The sequence below is a fragment of the Ranitomeya variabilis genome, chromosome 2 (genome assembly GCF_051348905.1).
Source record: "Ranitomeya variabilis isolate aRanVar5 chromosome 2, aRanVar5.hap1, whole genome shotgun sequence".
Lineage (NCBI taxonomy): Eukaryota > Metazoa > Chordata > Amphibia > Anura > Dendrobatidae > Ranitomeya > Ranitomeya variabilis.
Window position 1 is genome coordinate 686,115,513 of NC_135233.1, and position 17,505 is coordinate 686,133,017.

Here is a 17,505-nt window from a genome sequence, read left to right on the forward strand (position 1 = left end):
TCCAAGGTGGTTGACTCTCGTGTAGTGCGTCGCACTTTACAGTACGTGGTTCACTGGCATGGTTATGGGCCTAAGGAGAGGTCCTGGGTACCAGCCTCGGACGTTCATGCTGACCGGCTGGTCAGGTTGTTTCACCGCCATCATCCGGACAAGCCGGGTCCTATAAGCCGTGAGGGCCCTGGGGTCCCTCGTAGAAGGCGGGGTACTGTCATGTCGGACGCTGTTCAGACCAGGTCGTCCGACAGACAGCGGTAATTCCGCTTTTGACCACTATTTACTCATTGGCATCTGCTAGATTTTGTCTAGCTGTTCCGGGGTTAATTTACCTGATCCTCGGATTGGAAGCTGGGCCATTTCCATGACCTTTAAATAGTTCTCCTGATCATTGGGCGTCGCCGATTATAGCTTTTGTCTTGCGTTGTTATCTCGGTCTGGAGTGGAGGGCTGGTGGTTGGAGATTCGTTGCTGGTGGTGTATATTCCTTCGTCTTATTTACTCCTTCCTATATTTGTGTTTATTTTGCCCTGCACATTTATAGTGTATTCCTGAGTGTCTGCGGCGTGGTTTATATTTTCCTTTATCCTTGTCTGTGCTAACTGTGGGTATTTAAGTATTACCTCTTCACTGGGTGGTGGGTGGAGGTTTCAGCCTAGGGCTGAGCTCAGGAGTTAGGGTGAGGTTCGAGGGCTGAACATGCACACCATCAGTGTAAACTTCAGGTAGAGGGTCAGTCAGGATTTCCCTAGTCTTAGGGAGATTGCAGGAGCCCGGGTTATTAGCTCTCGCTCACCAAGTCTCTCCCTGACACACATATGGGATATCAGCGTACTCAGGACAAATTGTACAACAACTTTTATGGTCCAATTTCTCCTATTACCCTTGGTAAAATAAAACAAATTGGATCTGAAGTTATTTTTTTTTTTGTGAAAAAAAGTTAAATGTTCATTTTTTTTTTAAACATTCCAAAAATTCCTGTGAAGCACCCAAAGGGTTAATAAACTTCTTAAATGTGGTATTGAGCACCTTGAGGGGTGCAGTTTTTAGAATGGTGTCACTTTTTGGTATTTTCTATCATATAGACCCCTCAAAGTGACATTAAATGTGATGTGGTCCCTAAAAAAAAGGTGTTGTAAAAATGAGAAATCGCTGGTCAACTTTTAAGGCTGCTGTCACACTAGCAGTATTTGGTCAGTATTTTACATCAGTATTTGTAAGCCAAAACCAGGAGTGGAACAATTAGAGGAAAAGTATAATAGAAACATATGCACCACTTCTGTATTTATCACCCACTCCTGGTTTTGGCTTACAAATGCTGATGTAAAATACTGACCAAATACTGCTAGTGTGACAGCAGCCTAACTCTTATAACTCCCTAACAAAAAAAAATTGGGTTCCAAAATTGTGCTGGTGTAAAGTAGACATGTGGGAAATGTTACTTATTAAGTATTTTGTGTAACATATCTCTGTGATTTAAGGGCATGAACATTCAAATTTTGAAAATTGCAAAATTTTCGCCAAATTTCCCTTTTTTTACAAATAAACTCAAGTAATATCAAAATTTTTTTTACCACTATCATGAAATACTATATGTCATGAGAAAACAATGTCAGAATCACCGGGATCCGTTGAAGCATTCCAGAGTATAACCTCGCAAAGGGAGAGTGGTCAGAATTGTAAAAAATGGCCTGGTCATTAACATGCAAACCACCCTTGGGGGTTAAGGGGTTAAACAAAGTTTTTTTAACTACAATTTTGGAAAGGTGCCAACAATTTTATACGGTAATCAGACTAATTCCCTGGATCAATGCCCTATCACAAAATATAGTACTCATAACCTGTAATGTTATATTTATCAGGAAAAGCATCCAGCTGTAATAATAATGACTAATTGTATGAATGTGCTACTTTGTACTTTAATAATATGTAATATAGATATCATATCTCACCTTTACAAACAGCTCTGTAGTTTGTACAACAATCTCCTTTTGTCACGCAGTCATCTGAGCATGAGCAGTAACTGCCAGCAATCCGCTCCTCTCCGCAACGTACCATGCTACAGCTCCAGTCTTCCTCTGCGATACATTAAAACAGCTGATAAGCCATAGACTACAGTAGAAAAACAGGAATAGCACTATCTATTGAACTCCATAGATGTTCCTGAGAAATTTCTTGCAAATGATTGAAGAAAGGTTTGGCTGAATACCAGTGCAGTTATCATTTACTTATCAGAGATTCAAAATGTTAAGTAATCAATATGACGTAGTGTAATAATTTATAAAGTTCATGTAACACTTTTCTATATGAAACATTGCATCTACTGTCATCAGCTTTTTTAGGCATATTAAAAAACTTATAAAACACTGATGGTAAAAACTTATAATCTGACCAATAATGATGAATATCTAATCCAAACCAATAAATGTGAAAATGGCATTAGAGGGAAATTTGTATTCCAACATGTGACACAAAATAATTGACAAAAAGCTGGGATAAAAGGTGCTTTCCACCCAAGAATAAACTTTTGTCAAGCAATGTCGCTTGACGATTATTAACAGTGTATAATATAAACAGTGTTAGGATTTGCCTTTGCTAGCCAGTTTGAATGGTCATCAAGTGACCGCAAGCATGAAATTTGTACACTTCTGGTCACGTGCCGACTAGATCCTCATCTGCGTCTTTCAATCTTCATTCTTCTGAAGACTGATCAAACCGTCTAGCAGAGCTTATTTCTACCAGTGTGTGTATTACACACTTTTAGTATTCGGCAAGCTGCACTACTTACCGAATGTTTTCCATGGGGGTGGAAAACCCCTTTAATGTCTAGTGGCATGCACAGCTACATGGCTAATAGTAATAGTAGTTTTGTGTCGGATAATGCATGTAGTAGGGTGATGAAAGACATACTAGTTATACATGAAAAGTATTTACGTTGATGTACTTAAACAAGAATGACATGAAGACAGGATGCTAAACATTAGGAAGGGAATGTCATTGCAAGATCTCCTGCAGATTTTTAAAATAAAAGAACACTTGAACTCACTAACCTAAGTGCTGCTAGTAGAGATCGCACTTCATACTTACTTGGTTTTACACATAGATCTTGAAAATCAAAACAACAGTTTCCGGAATCAACACACTGTGTATTGCAGCTGCAATCAGTTTCTCGAATATTGTCGGTGTCGAAGCATCTGTTCCTACATGACACTAGGAAAGCAAAAAGAAAAAAGTTTATTAGAACTGGACTTACTGTTTAGAGGGTATTAAAAATACGGACACCACAGGGGACACTTTTTTTTGCTTACAACCCCAATTCCAAAAAAAAGTTGAAACACTGAAATGTAAAGAAAACCACAGAAGGTTGATCTCCAGAGTTAGTGGAAGCAAGGTGCTGAGGTGACCCTTCATTGCCATCATCTGTACTCCAAGTAACTGTTCGCTCCTCTGAGTGTTCTGCTTATCAGAACAATCTACTACAGCAGGGTGATCAATAAAGTTAGTGAAAGTAAAGCACTGAGCTGACCCTTTCTGTCATGGTTCCCAATGGCAGGGGAACGTCAGGACACATAAATAACGGACGAGCTCTTGGGTGATGGAATCTCGAGCTGACCGTGAGCTAAACCTACCACACAACTAATAGTGGCCGGGGGGCGTGCCTACGTTTTATCCCTAGACGTCTCTCGCCAGCCGGAGAACTAACTTACCCTAGTAGAGGAAAAAACAGACCTGGCTTACCTCTAGGGAAATTCCCCCAAAAAGGAGACAGAAGCCCCCCACATATATTGACGGTGAGTTCAGAGGAAAAGACATACGCAGTATGAAGGTAGGTTCAGCAAAGCGAGGTCCGCTTACTAGATAGTAGAAAGATACAAAAGGGAACTGCACGGTCAGCTGAAAACCCTTTTAAAATACCATCCTGAAATTACTTTAAAACTCATGTGTCAACTCATGACACCGGAGTGGTAATTTCAGCCCACAAGAGCTTCCAGCTACAGAGAAAGACTTAACTGTAAACTGGAACAAAAATGCAAACAAACTTAGGACTAAGAGTCCAACTTAGCTGATCAGTAGTCTAGGAGCAGGAACATGCAACAGAAAGGCTCTGGTTACATTGATGGCCGGCGAGGCAATGACTGAAGAGCAGGAATAAATAGGAACTCCCCACTACTGATGAAAACAGGTGAACTGAGAAAGAAAACACACCCGAGTCACCAGTACCACTAGCCACCACCAGAAGGAGCCCAAAAGCAGATTCACAACAGTACCCCCCCCTCAAGGAGGGGGCACCGAACCCTCACAAGAACCACCAGGGCGATCCGGATGAGCCCTATGAAAGGCACAAACCAAATCAGAGGCGTGAACATCAGAAGCAGTTACCCAAGAATTATCTTCTTGACCATAACCCTTCCACTTAACCAGATATTGTAGTCTCCGTCTGGAAATACGGGAGTCCAAAATCTTCTCCACAACATACTCCAATTCACCCTCAACCAGCACAGGAGCAGGAGGCTCGGTAGAAGGAACAACCGGCACCTCATACCTCCGCAACAACGACCGATGGAAGACATTATGGATAGCGAAAGATGCCGGAAGGTCTAAACGAAAGGATACAGAGTTAAGAATCTCCAAAATCCTATAAGGACCGATGAACCGAGGCTTAAACTTAGGAGAAGAAACCCTCATAGGGACAAAACGGGAAGACAACCACACCAAGTCCCCAACACGAAGACGAGGCCCAACACGACGACGGCGGTTGGCAAAATGCTGAGTCTTCTCCTGGGACAACTTCAAATTGTCCACCACCTGTCCCCAAATCCGATGCAACCTATCCACCATAGTATCCACTCCAGGACAATCCGAAGACTCCACCTGACCGGAAGAAAAACGAGGGTGAAACCCCGAATTGCAAAAGAAAGGAGAAACCAAAGTGGCAGAACTAGCCCGATTATTGAGGGCAAACTCTGCCAACGGCAAAAAGGCAACCCAGTCATCCTGATCCGCAGACACAAAACACCTCAAATAAGTCTCCAAGGTCTGATTAGTTCGCTCCGTCTGGCCATTAGTCTGAGGATGGAACGCAGACGAAAAAGACAAATCAATGCCCATCCTAGCACAGAATGCCCGCCAAAATCTAGACACGAACTGGGTCCCCCTGTCAGAAACGATATTTTCCGGAATACCATGCAAGCGAACCACATTTTGAAAAAACAGAGGAACCAATTCGGATGAGGAAGGCAACTTAGGCAAAGGTACCAAATGAACCATCTTTGAAAAACAGTCACACACCACCCAGATGACAGACATTTTCTGAGAAGCAGGGAGATCAGAAATAAAATCCATAGAGATGTGAGTCCAAGGCCTCTTCGGAATAGGCAAAGATAACAACAATCCGCTAGCCCGAGAACAACAAGGCTTGGCCCGAGCACAAACATCACAAGACTGCACAAAAACTCGTACGTCTCGAGACAGGGAAGGCCACCAGAAGGACCTAGCCACCAAATCCCTAGTACCAAAGATTCCAGGATGACCTGCCAACGCAGAAGAATGAACCTCCGAGATGACTCTACTGGTCCAATCATCAGGAACAAACAGTCTACCAGGTGGGCAACGATCAGGTCTATCCGCCTGAAACTCCTGCAAAGCCCGTCGCAGGTCTGGGGAAACAGCAGATAAAATCACCCCATCCTTAAGGATACCTGTAGGTTCAGAATCACCAGGGGAATCAGGCTCAAAACTCCTAGAAAGGGCATCTGCCTTCACATTTTTAGAACCTGGTAGGTATGAGACCACAAAATTAAACCGAGAGAAAAACAACGACCAGCGCGCCTGTCTAGGATTCAGGCGCTTGGCAGACTCAAGATAAATCAGATTCTTGTGATCGGTCAATACCACCACCTGATGTCTAGCCCCCTCAAGCCAATGACGCCACTCCTCAAAAGCCCACTTCATAGCCAAAAGCTCCCGATTACCAATATCATAGTTTCGCTCGGCGGGCGAAAATTTTCGAGAAAAGAACGCACAAGGTCTCATCACGGAGCAGTCGGAACTTTTCTGCGACAAAACCGCCCCAGCTCCGATCTCGGAAGCGTCGACCTCAACCTGAAAAGGAAGAGCAACATCAGGCTGACGCAACACAGGGGCAGAAGATAAGCGGCGCTTAAGCTCCCGAAAGGCCTCCACAGCAGCAGGGGACCAATCAGTAACATCAGCACCCTTTTTAGTCAAATCAGTCAAAGGTTTAGCAACATCCGAAAAACCAGTTATAAATCGACGATAAAAATTAGCAAAGCCCAAGAATTTCTGAAGGCTCTTAAGAGAAGTAGGTTGCGTCCAATCACAAATAGCCCGAACCTTGACAGGATCCATCTCAATGGAAGAAGGGGAAAAAATGTACCCCAAAAAAGAAATCTTTTGAACCCCAAAAATACACTTAGAACCCTTCACACACAAGGAATTAGCCCGCAAAACCTGAAAAACCCTCCTGACTTGTTGGACATGAGAATTCCAGTCATCCGAAAAAATCAAACTATCATCCAGATACACAATCATAAATTTATCCAAATATTCACGGAAAATGTTATGCATAAAGGACTGAAAGACTGAAGGGGCATTTGAAAGACCAAAAGGCATTACTAAATACTCAAAATGGCCCTCGGGCGTATTAAATGCGGTTTTCCACTCATCCCCCTGCTTAATTCGCACCAAATTATACGCCCCACGAAGATCAATCTTAGAGAACCACTTAGCCCCCTCTATTCGAGCAAACAAATCAGTCAGCAGTGGCAAAGGATACTGATATTTGACTGTAATTTTATTCAAGAGTCGATAATCAATACACGGCCTCAAAGAGCCATCTTTTTTAGACACAAAGAAAAAACCGGCTCCTAAGGGAGATGAAGAAGGACGAATATGTCCCTTTTCCAGGGACTCCTTAATATACTCTCGCATAGCAACATGTTCAGGTACGGATAAATTAAACAAACGACCCTTTGGAAATTTACTGCCTGGAATCAGATCTATGGTACAATCGCAATCTCTGTGAGGAGGGAGTGAACCAAGCTTAGGCTCCTCAAAAACATCACGATAATCAGACAAAAATGCCGGAATCTCAGAGGGAATAGATGATGAAATGGAAACCAAAGGTACGTCCCCATGAGCCCCCTGACATCCCCAGCTTAACACAGACATTGCTTTCCAGTCAAGGACTGGATTATGAGATTGTAACCATGGCAATCCGAGCACCAAAACATCATGTAGATTGTACAACACAAGGAAGCGAATCACCTCCTGATGGTCTGGAGTCATACGCATAGTCACTTGTGTCCAGTATTGTGGTTTATTACTAGCCAATGGCGTAGAATCAATACCCTTCAAAGGTATAGGGACTTCCAGAGGCTCTAGATTAAACCCACAGCGCCTGGCAAAGGACCAATCCATAAGACTCAAAGCGGCGCCAGAATCGACATAGGCGTCCGCGGTAATTGACGATAATGAACAAATCAAGGTCACAGATAGAATAAACTTAGACTGTAAAGTGCCAATAGAAACAGACTTATCAACCTTCTTTGTGCGTCTAGAGCATGCTGATATAACATGAGTTGAATCACCACAATAGAAGCACAACCCATTTTTTCGCCTAAAATTCTGCCGTTCGCTTCTGGACAGAATTCTATCACATTGCATATTCTCCGGCGCCTTCTCAGAAGACACCGCCAAATGGTGCACAGGTTTACGCTCCCGCAAACGCCGATCAATCTGAATAGCCATTGTCATGGACTCATTCAGACCTGTAGGCGCAGGGAACCCCACCATAACATCCTTAATGGCATCAGAGAGACCCTCTCTGAAATTCGCCGCCAAAGCGCACTCATTCCACTGAGTAAGCACAGACCATTTACGAAATTTTTGGCAGTATATTTCAGCTTCATCTTGCCCTTGAGACAGGGCCATCAAGGCTTTTTCAGCCTGAATCTCTAAATTAGGTTCCTCATAAAGCAACCCCAAAGCCAGAAAAAACGCATCCACATTGAGCAACGCAGGATCCCCTGGTGCCAATGCAAATGCCCAATCTTGAGGGTCACCTCGCAGCAAGGAAATTACAATCTTAACCTGCTGTGCGGGATCTCCAGCGGAGCGAGGTCTCAGAGAAAGAAATAATTTACAATTGTATTTGAAATTCAAAAAACGAGATCTATCTCCGGAGAAAAATTCTGGTATAGGAATTCTAGGTTCAGATATAGGAGCATGTATAACAAAATCCTGTAAATTTTGAACTTTAGTGGCAAGATTATTCAAACCTGTAGCCAAACTCTGAGGATCCATTTTAAGCAGGTGAGATCAGAGCCATTCAAGGGTTAGAAGGAGAGGGAGACAAAGACTGCAATTAGAGCTGAAATGCAACTGATTCAACTATAGAGCAAGCACCAAGGGAAAAAAAAAATAAAAATTTTGCAGACTTCTTTTTCTCTCCTTTCTTCTGCCAACAGTTTTAACACTGGGCCGGCCATACTGTCATGGTTCCCAATGGCAGGGGAACGTCAGGACACATAAATAACGGACGAGCTCTTGGGTGATGGAATCTCGAGCTGACCGTGAGCTAAACCTACCACACAACTAATAGTGGCCGGGGGGCGTGCCTACGTTTTATCCCTAGACGCTAGTCTCTCGCCAGCCGGAGAACTAACTTACCCTAGTAGAGGAAAAAACAGACCTGGCTTACCTCTAGGGAAATTCCCCCAAAAAGGAGACAGAAGCCCCCCACATATATTGACGGTGAGTTCAGAGGAAAAGACATACGCAGTATGAAGGTAGGTTCAGCAAAGCGAGGTCCGCTTACTAGATAGTAGAAAGATACAAAAGGGAACTGCACGGTCAGCTGAAAACCCTTTTAAAATACCATCCTAAAATTACTTTAAAACTCATGTGTCAACTCATGACACCGGAGTGGTAATTTCAGCCCACAAGAGCTTCCAGCTACAGAGAAAGACTTAACTGTAGACTGGAACAAAAATGCAAACAAACTTAGGACTAAGAGTCCAACTTAGCTGATCAGTAGTCTAGGAGCAGGAACATGCAACAGAAAGGCTCTGGTTACATTGATGGCCGGCGAGGCAATGACTGAAGAGCAGGATTAAATAGGAACACCCCACTACTGATGAAAACAGGTGAACTGAGAAAGAAAACACACCCGAGTCACCAATACCACTAGCCACCACCAGAAGGAGCCCAAAAGCAGATTCACAACACCTTTCACTGCCATTATTTCTACTCCAAATCAATACATTCTAATTACATGAATGCAGCTAAAGGTGTCATGATTCTCAATGGCGAGAGAACATAGCCCAGCATATATGAGAACTAGCTCTTGGAAGATGGAAACTATACTGACCATGAACTAAACCTGCCGCACAACTAGAAGTGGCCGGGTAGCATGCCTACGTTTTTTTATCCCTAGATGCCCAGCGCCAGCCGGAGAACTACCTAATCCTAGCAGAGGAAAAGACAGTCCTGGCTCACCTCTAGAGAAATTTTCCCAAAAGGCAGACAGAGGCCCCCACATATATTGGCGGTGATTTTAGATGAAATGACAAACGTAGTATGAAAATAGGTTTAGCAAAAATCGAGGTCCGCTTACTAGATAGCAAGAAGACAGAAAGGGCACTTTCATGGTCAGCAGAAAACCCTATCAAAACACCATCCAGAAATTACTTTAAGACTCTAGCATTAACTCATAACACCAGAGTGGCAATTTCCGCTCACAAGAGCTTTCCAGACACAGTAACGAAACAGCAGCTGTGAACAGGAACAAAATGCAAAAACACACAAGGACAAAAGTCCAACTTAGCTGGGAGTTGTCTAGTAGCAGGAACATGCACAGAAAGGCTTCTGATTACATTGTTGACCGGCATGAAACTGACAGAGGAGCAAGGTTATATAGCGACTCCCACATCCTGATAGGAGCAGGTGAACAGAGGGGATGATGCACACAAGTACAATTCCACAAGTGGCCACCGGGGGAGCCCAGAATCCAATTTCACAACAGTACCCCCCCCTCAAGGAGGGGGCACCGAACCCTCACCAGAACCACCAGGGCGATCAGGATGAGCCCTATGAAAGGCACGGACAAGATCGGAGGCATGAACATCAGAGGCAGTGACCCAAGAATTATCCTCCTGACCGTATCCCTTCCATTTGACCAGATACTGGAGTTTCCGTCTGGAAACACGAGAGTCCAAGATCTTTTCCACAACGTACCCCAACTCACCCTCAACCAACACCGGAGCAGGAGGCTCAACGGAAGGCACAGCCGGTACCTCATACCTGCGCAACAATGACCGATGAAAAACATTATGAATCGAAAAGGATGCAGGGAGGTCCAAACGGAAGGACACAGGGTTAAGAATCTCCAATATCTTGTACGGGCCGATGAACCGAGGCTTAAACTTAGGAGAAGAAACCCTCATAGGGACAAAACGAGAAGACAACCACACCAAGTCCCCAACACAAAGCCGAGGACCAACACGACGACGGCGGTTGGCAAAAAGCTGAGTCTTCTCCTGGGACAACTTCAAATTGTCCACCACCTGCCCCCAAATCTGATGCAACCTCTCCACCACAGCATCCACTCCAGGACAATCCGAAGATTCCACTTGACCGGAGGAAAATCGAGGATGAAACCCCGAATTACAGAAAAACGGGGACACCAAGGTGGCAGAGCTGGCCCGATTATTGAGGGCGAACTCCGCCAAAGGCAAAAAAGCAACCCAATCATCCTGATCCGCAGACACAAAACACCTCAAATATGTCTCCAAGGTCTGATTAGTCCGCTCGGTCTGGCCATTAGTCTGAGGATGGAAAGCAGACGAAAAAGACAAATCTATGCCCATCCTAGCACAGAATGCCCGCCAAAATCTAGACACGAATTGGGTCCCTCTGTCAGAAACGATATTCTCCGGAATACCATGCAAACGAACAACATTTTGAAAAAACAGAGGAACCAACTCGGAAGAAGAAGGCAACTTAGGCAAGGGAACCAGATGGACCATCTTAGAGAAACGGTCACACACCACCCAGATGACAGACATCTTATGAGAAACAGGCAGATCCGAAATAAAATCCATCGAGATGTGCGTCCAAGGCCTCTTCGGGATAGGCAAGGGTAACAACAATCCACTAGCCCGAGAACAACAAGGCTTGGCCCGAGCACAAACGTCACAAGACTGCACAAAGCCTCGCACATCTCGTGACAGGGAAGGCCACCAGAAGGACCTTGCCACCAAATCCCTGGTACCAAAGATTCCAGGATGACCTGCCAACGCAGAAGAATGAACCTCAGAGATGACTCTACTGGTCCAATCATCAGGAACAAACAGTCTACCAGGTGGGCAACGATCAGGTCTATCCGCCTGAAACTCCTGCAAGGCCCGCCGCAGGTCTGGAGAAACGGCAGACAATATCACTCCATCTTTAAGGATACCTGTGGGCTCAGAATTACCAGGGGAGTCAGGCTCAAAACTCCTAGAAAGGGCATCCGCCTTAACATTCTTAGAACCCGGTAGGTAAGACACCACAAAATTAAACCGAGAGAAAAACAACGACCAGCGCGCCTGTCTAGGATTCAGGCGCCTGGCAGACTCAAGGTAAATTAAATTTTTGTGGTCAGTCAATACCACCACCTGATGTCTGGCCCCCTCAAGCCAGTGACGCCACTCCTCAAAAGCCCACTTCATGGCCAAAAGCTCCCGATTTCCAATATCATAATTCCGCTCGGCGGGCGAAAATTTACGGGAAAAAAAAGCACAAGGTCTCATCACGGAGCAGTCGGAACTTCTCTGCGACAACACCGCCCCAGCTCCGATTTCAGAAGCGTCGACCTCAACCTGAAAAGGAAGAGCAACATCAGGCTGACGCAACACTGGGGCGGAAGAAAAGCGGCGCTTGAGCTCCCGAAAGGCCTCCACAGCATCAGGGGACCAATCAGCAACATCAGCACCCTTCTTAGTCAAATCAGTCAATGGTTTTACAACATCAGAAAAACCAGCAATAAATCGACGATAAAAGTTAGCAAAGCCCAAAAATTTCTGAAGACTCTTAAGAGAAGAGGGTTGCGTCCAATCACCAATAGCCTGAACCTTGACAGGATCCATCTCGATGGAAGAGGGGGAAAAAAATGTATCCCAAGAAGGAAATCTTTTGAACCCCAAAAACACACTTAGAACCCTTCACACACAAGGAATTAGACCGCAAAACCTGAAAAACCCTCCTGACCTGCTGGACATGAGAGTCCCAGTCATCCGAAAAAATCAGAATATCATCCAGATACACAATCATAAATTTATCCAAATATTCACGGAAAATGTTATGCATAAAGGACTGAAAGACTGAAGGGGCATTTGAAAGACCAAAAGGCATTACTAAATACTCAAAATGGCCCTCGGGCGTATTAAATGCGGTTTTCCACTCATCCCCCTGCTTAATTCGCACCAAATTATACGCCCCACGAAGATCAATCTTAGAGAACCACTTAGCCCCCTCTATTCGAGCAAACAAATCAGTCAGCAGTGGCAAAGGATACTGATAATTGACTGTAATTTTATTCAAGAGTCGATAATCAATACACGGCCTCAAAGAGCCATCTTTTTTAGACACAAAGAAAAAACCGGCTCCTAAGGGAGATGAAGAAGGACGAATATGTCCCTTTTCCAGGGACTCCTTAATATACTCTCGCATAGCAACATGTTCAGGTACGGATAAATTAAACAAACGACCCTTTGGAAATTTACTGCCTGGAATCAGATCTATGGTACAATCGCAATCTCTGTGAGGAGGGAGTGAACCAAGCTTAGGCTCCTCAAAAACATCACGATAATCAGACAAAAATGCCGGAATCTCAGAGGGAATAGATGATGAAATGGAAACCAAAGGTACGTCCCCATGAGCCCCCTGACATCCCCAGCTTAACACAGACATTGCTTTCCAGTCAAGGACTGGATTATGAGATTGTAACCATGGCAATCCGAGCACCAAAACATCATGTAGATTGTACAACACAAGGAAGCGAATCACCTCCTGATGGTCTGGAGTCATACGCATAGTCACTTGTGTCCAGTATTGTGGTTTATTACTAGCCAATGGCGTAGAATCAATACCCTTCAAAGGTATAGGGACTTCCAGAGGCTCTAGATTAAACCCACAGCGCCTGGCAAAGGACCAATCCATAAGACTCAAAGCGGCGCCAGAATCGACATAGGCGTCCGCGGTAATTGACGATAATGAACAAATCAAGGTCACAGATAGAATAAACTTAGACTGTAAAGTGCCAATAGAAACAGACTTATCAACCTTCTTTGTGCGTCTAGAGCATGCTGATATAACATGAGTTGAATCACCACAATAGAAGCACAACCCATTTTTTCGCCTAAAATTCTGCCGTTCGCTTCTGGACAGAATTCTATCACATTGCATATTCTCCGGCGCCTTCTCAGAAGACACCGCCAAATGGTGCACAGGTTTACGCTCCCGCAAACGCCGATCAATCTGAATAGCCATTGTCATGGACTCATTCAGACCTGTAGGTGCAGGGAACCCCACCATAACATCCTTAATGGCATCAGAGAGACCCTCTCTGAAATTCGCCGCCAAAGCGCACTCATTCCACTGAGTAAGCACAGACCATTTACGAAATTTTTGGCAGTATATTTCAGCTTCATCTTGCCCTTGAGACAGGGCCATCAAGGCTTTTTCAGCCTGAATCTCTAAATTAGGTTCCTCATAAAGCAACCCCAAAGCCAGAAAAAACGCATCCACATTGAGCAACGCAGGATCCCCTGGTGCCAATGCAAATGCCCAATCTTGAGGGTCACCTCGCAGCAAGGAAATTACAATCTTAACCTGCTGTGCGGGATCTCCAGCGGAGCGAGGTCTCAGAGAAAGAAATAATTTACAATTGTATTTGAAATTCAAAAAACGAGATCTATCTCCGGAGAAAAATTCTGGTATAGGAATTCTAGGTTCAGATATAGGAGCATGTATAACAAAATCCTGTAAATTTTGAACTTTAGTGGCAAGATTATTCAAACCTGTAGCCAAACTCTGAGGATCCATTTTAAGCAGGTGAGATCAGAGCCATTCAAGGGTTAGAAGGAGAGGGAGACAAAGACTGCAATTAGAGCTGAAATGCAACTGATTCAACTATAGAGCAAGCACCAAGGGAAAAAAAAAATAAAAATTTTGCAGACTTCTTTTTCTCTCCTTTCTTCTGCCAACAGTTTTAACACTGGGCCGGCCATACTGTCATGGTTCCCAATGGCAGGGGAACGTCAGGACACATAAATAACGGACGAGCTCTTGGGTGATGGAATCTCGAGCTGACCGTGAGCTAAACCTACCACACAACTAATAGTGGCCGGGGGGCGTGCCTACGTTTTATCCCTAGACGCTAGTCTCTCGCCAGCCGGAGAACTAACTTACCCTAGTAGAGGAAAAAACAGACCTGGCTTACCTCTAGGGAAATTCCCCCAAAAAGGAGACAGAAGCCCCCCACATATATTGACGGTGAGTTCAGAGGAAAAGACATACGCAGTATGAAGGTAGGTTCAGCAAAGCGAGGTCCGCTTACTAGATAGTAGAAAGATACAAAAGGGAACTGCACGGTCAGCTGAAAACCCTTTTAAAATACCATCCTAAAATTACTTTAAAACTCATGTGTCAACTCATGACACCGGAGTGGTAATTTCAGCCCACAAGAGCTTCCAGCTACAGAGAAAGACTTAACTGTAGACTGGAACAAAAATGCAAACAAACTTAGGACTAAGAGTCCAACTTAGCTGATCAGTAGTCTAGGAGCAGGAACATGCAACAGAAAGGCTCTGGTTACATTGATGGCCGGCGAGGCAATGACTGAAGAGCAGGATTAAATAGGAACACCCCACTACTGATGAAAACAGGTGAACTGAGAAAGAAAACACACCCGAGTCACCAATACCACTAGCCACCACCAGAAGGAGCCCAAAAGCAGATTCACAACACCTTTCACTGCCATTATTTCTACTCCAAATCAATACATTCTAATTACATGAATGCAGCTAAAGGTGTCATGATTCTCAATGGCGAGAGAACATAGCCCAGCATATATGAGAACTAGCTCTTGGAAGATGGAAACTATACTGACCATGAACTAAACCTGCCGCACAACTAGAAGTGGCCGGGTAGCATGCCTACGTTTTTTTATCCCTAGATGCCCAGCGCCAGCCGGAGAACTACCTAATCCTAGCAGAGGAAAAGACAGTCCTGGCTCACCTCTAGAGAAATTTTCCCAAAAGGCAGACAGAGGCCCCCACATATATTGGCGGTGATTTTAGATGAAATGACAAACGTAGTATGAAAATAGGTTTAGCAAAAATCGAGGTCCGCTTACTAGATAGCAAGAAGACAGAAAGGGCACTTTCATGGTCAGCAGAAAACCCTATCAAAACACCATCCAGAAATTACTTTAAGACTCTAGCATTAACTCATAACACCAGAGTGGCAATTTCCGCTCACAAGAGCTTTCCAGACACAGTAACGAAACAGCAGCTGTGAACAGGAACAAAATGCAAAAACACACAAGGACAAAAGTCCAACTTAGCTGGGAGTTGTCTAGTAGCAGGAACATGCACAGAAAGGCTTCTGATTACATTGTTGACCGGCATGAAACTGACAGAGGAGCAAGGTTATATAGCGACTCCCACATCCTGATAGGAGCAGGTGAACAGAGGGGATGATGCACACAAGTACAATTCCACAAGTGGCCACCGGGGGAGCCCAGAATCCAATTTCACAACAGTACCCCCCCCTCAAGGAGGGGGCACCGAACCCTCACCAGAACCACCAGGGCGATCAGGATGAGCCCTATGAAAGGCACGGACAAGATCGGAGGCATGAACATCAGAGGCAGTGACCCAAGAATTATCCTCCTGACCGTATCCCTTCCATTTGACCAGATACTGGAGTTTCCGTCTGGAAACACGAGAGTCCAAGATCTTTTCCACAACGTACCCCAACTCACCCTCAACCAACACCGGAGCAGGAGGCTCAACGGAAGGCACAGCCGGTACCTCATACCTGCGCAACAATGACCGATGAAAAACATTATGAATCGAAAAGGATGCAGGGAGGTCCAAACGGAAGGACACAGGGTTAAGAATCTCCAATATCTTGTACGGGCCGATGAACCGAGGCTTAAACTTAGGAGAAGAAACCCTCATAGGGACAAAACGAGAAGACAACCACACCAAGTCCCCAACACAAAGCCGAGGACCAACACGACGACGGCGGTTGGCAAAAAGCTGAGTCTTCTCCTGGGACAACTTCAAATTGTCCACCACCTGCCCCCAAATCTGATGCAACCTCTCCACCACAGCATCCACTCCAGGACAATCCGAAGATTCCACTTGACCGGAGGAAAATCGAGGATGAAACCCCGAATTACAGAAAAACGGGGACACCAAGGTGGCAGAGCTGGCCCGATTATTGAGGGCGAACTCCGCCAAAGGCAAAAAAGCAACCCAATCATCCTGATCCGCAGACACAAAACACCTCAAATATGTCTCCAAGGTCTGATTAGTCCGCTCGGTCTGGCCATTAGTCTGAGGATGGAAAGCAGACGAAAAAGACAAATCTATGCCCATCCTAGCACAGAATGCCCGCCAAAATCTAGACACGAATTGGGTCCCTCTGTCAGAAACGATATTCTCCGGAATACCATGCAAACGAACAACATTTTGAAAAAACAGAGGAACCAACTCGGAAGAAGAAGGCAACTTAGGCAAGGGAACCAGATGGACCATCTTAGAGAAACGGTCACACACCACCCAGATGACAGACATCTTATGAGAAACAGGCAGATCCGAAATAAAATCCATCGAGATGTGCGTCCAAGGCCTCTTCGGGATAGGCAAGGGTAACAACAATCCACTAGCCCGAGAACAACAAGGCTTGGCCCGAGCACAAACGTCACAAGACTGCACAAAGCCTCGCACATCTCGTGACAGGGAAGGCCACCAGAAGGACCTTGCCACCAAATCCCTGGTACCAAAGATTCCAGGATGACCTGCCAACGCAGAAGAATGAACCTCAGAGATGACTCTACTGGTCCAATCATCAGGAACAAACAGTCTACCAGGTGGGCAACGATCAGGTCTATCCGCCTGAAACTCCTGCAAGGCCCGCCGCAGGTCTGGAGAAACGGCAGACAATATCACTCCATCTTTAAGGATACCTGTGGGCTCAGAATTACCAGGGGAGTCAGGCTCAAAACTCCTAGAAAGGGCATCCGCCTTAACATTCTTAGAACCCGGTAGGTAAGACACCACAAAATTAAACCGAGAGAAAAACAACGACCAGCGCGCCTGTCTAGGATTCAGGCGCCTGGCAGACTCAAGGTAAATTAAATTTTTGTGGTCAGTCAATACCACCACCTGATGTCTGGCCCCCTCAAGCCAGTGACGCCACTCCTCAAAAGCCCACTTC

General features: G+C 45.0%; 1 protein-coding gene across 2 annotated transcripts in view; it reads right to left on the bottom strand.

Annotated features, from left to right (window-relative positions):
- The window catches only part of ENPP3 (ectonucleotide pyrophosphatase/phosphodiesterase 3), a 211,568-nt gene that overhangs the window by 133,596 nt on the left and 60,467 nt on the right, over nucleotides 1–17,505 (bottom strand). For both annotated transcript variants that reach the window (XM_077289350.1, XM_077289351.1), the window contains exons 3-4: nucleotides 3,082–3,204; nucleotides 1,947–2,072 (exon numbers count right to left, since the gene is read on the bottom strand). In XM_077289350.1, coding sequence (XP_077145465.1) covers nucleotides 1,947–2,072; nucleotides 3,082–3,204 — 249 coding nt within the window. The remainder of the gene's footprint in view (nucleotides 1–1,946; nucleotides 2,073–3,081; nucleotides 3,205–17,505) is intronic.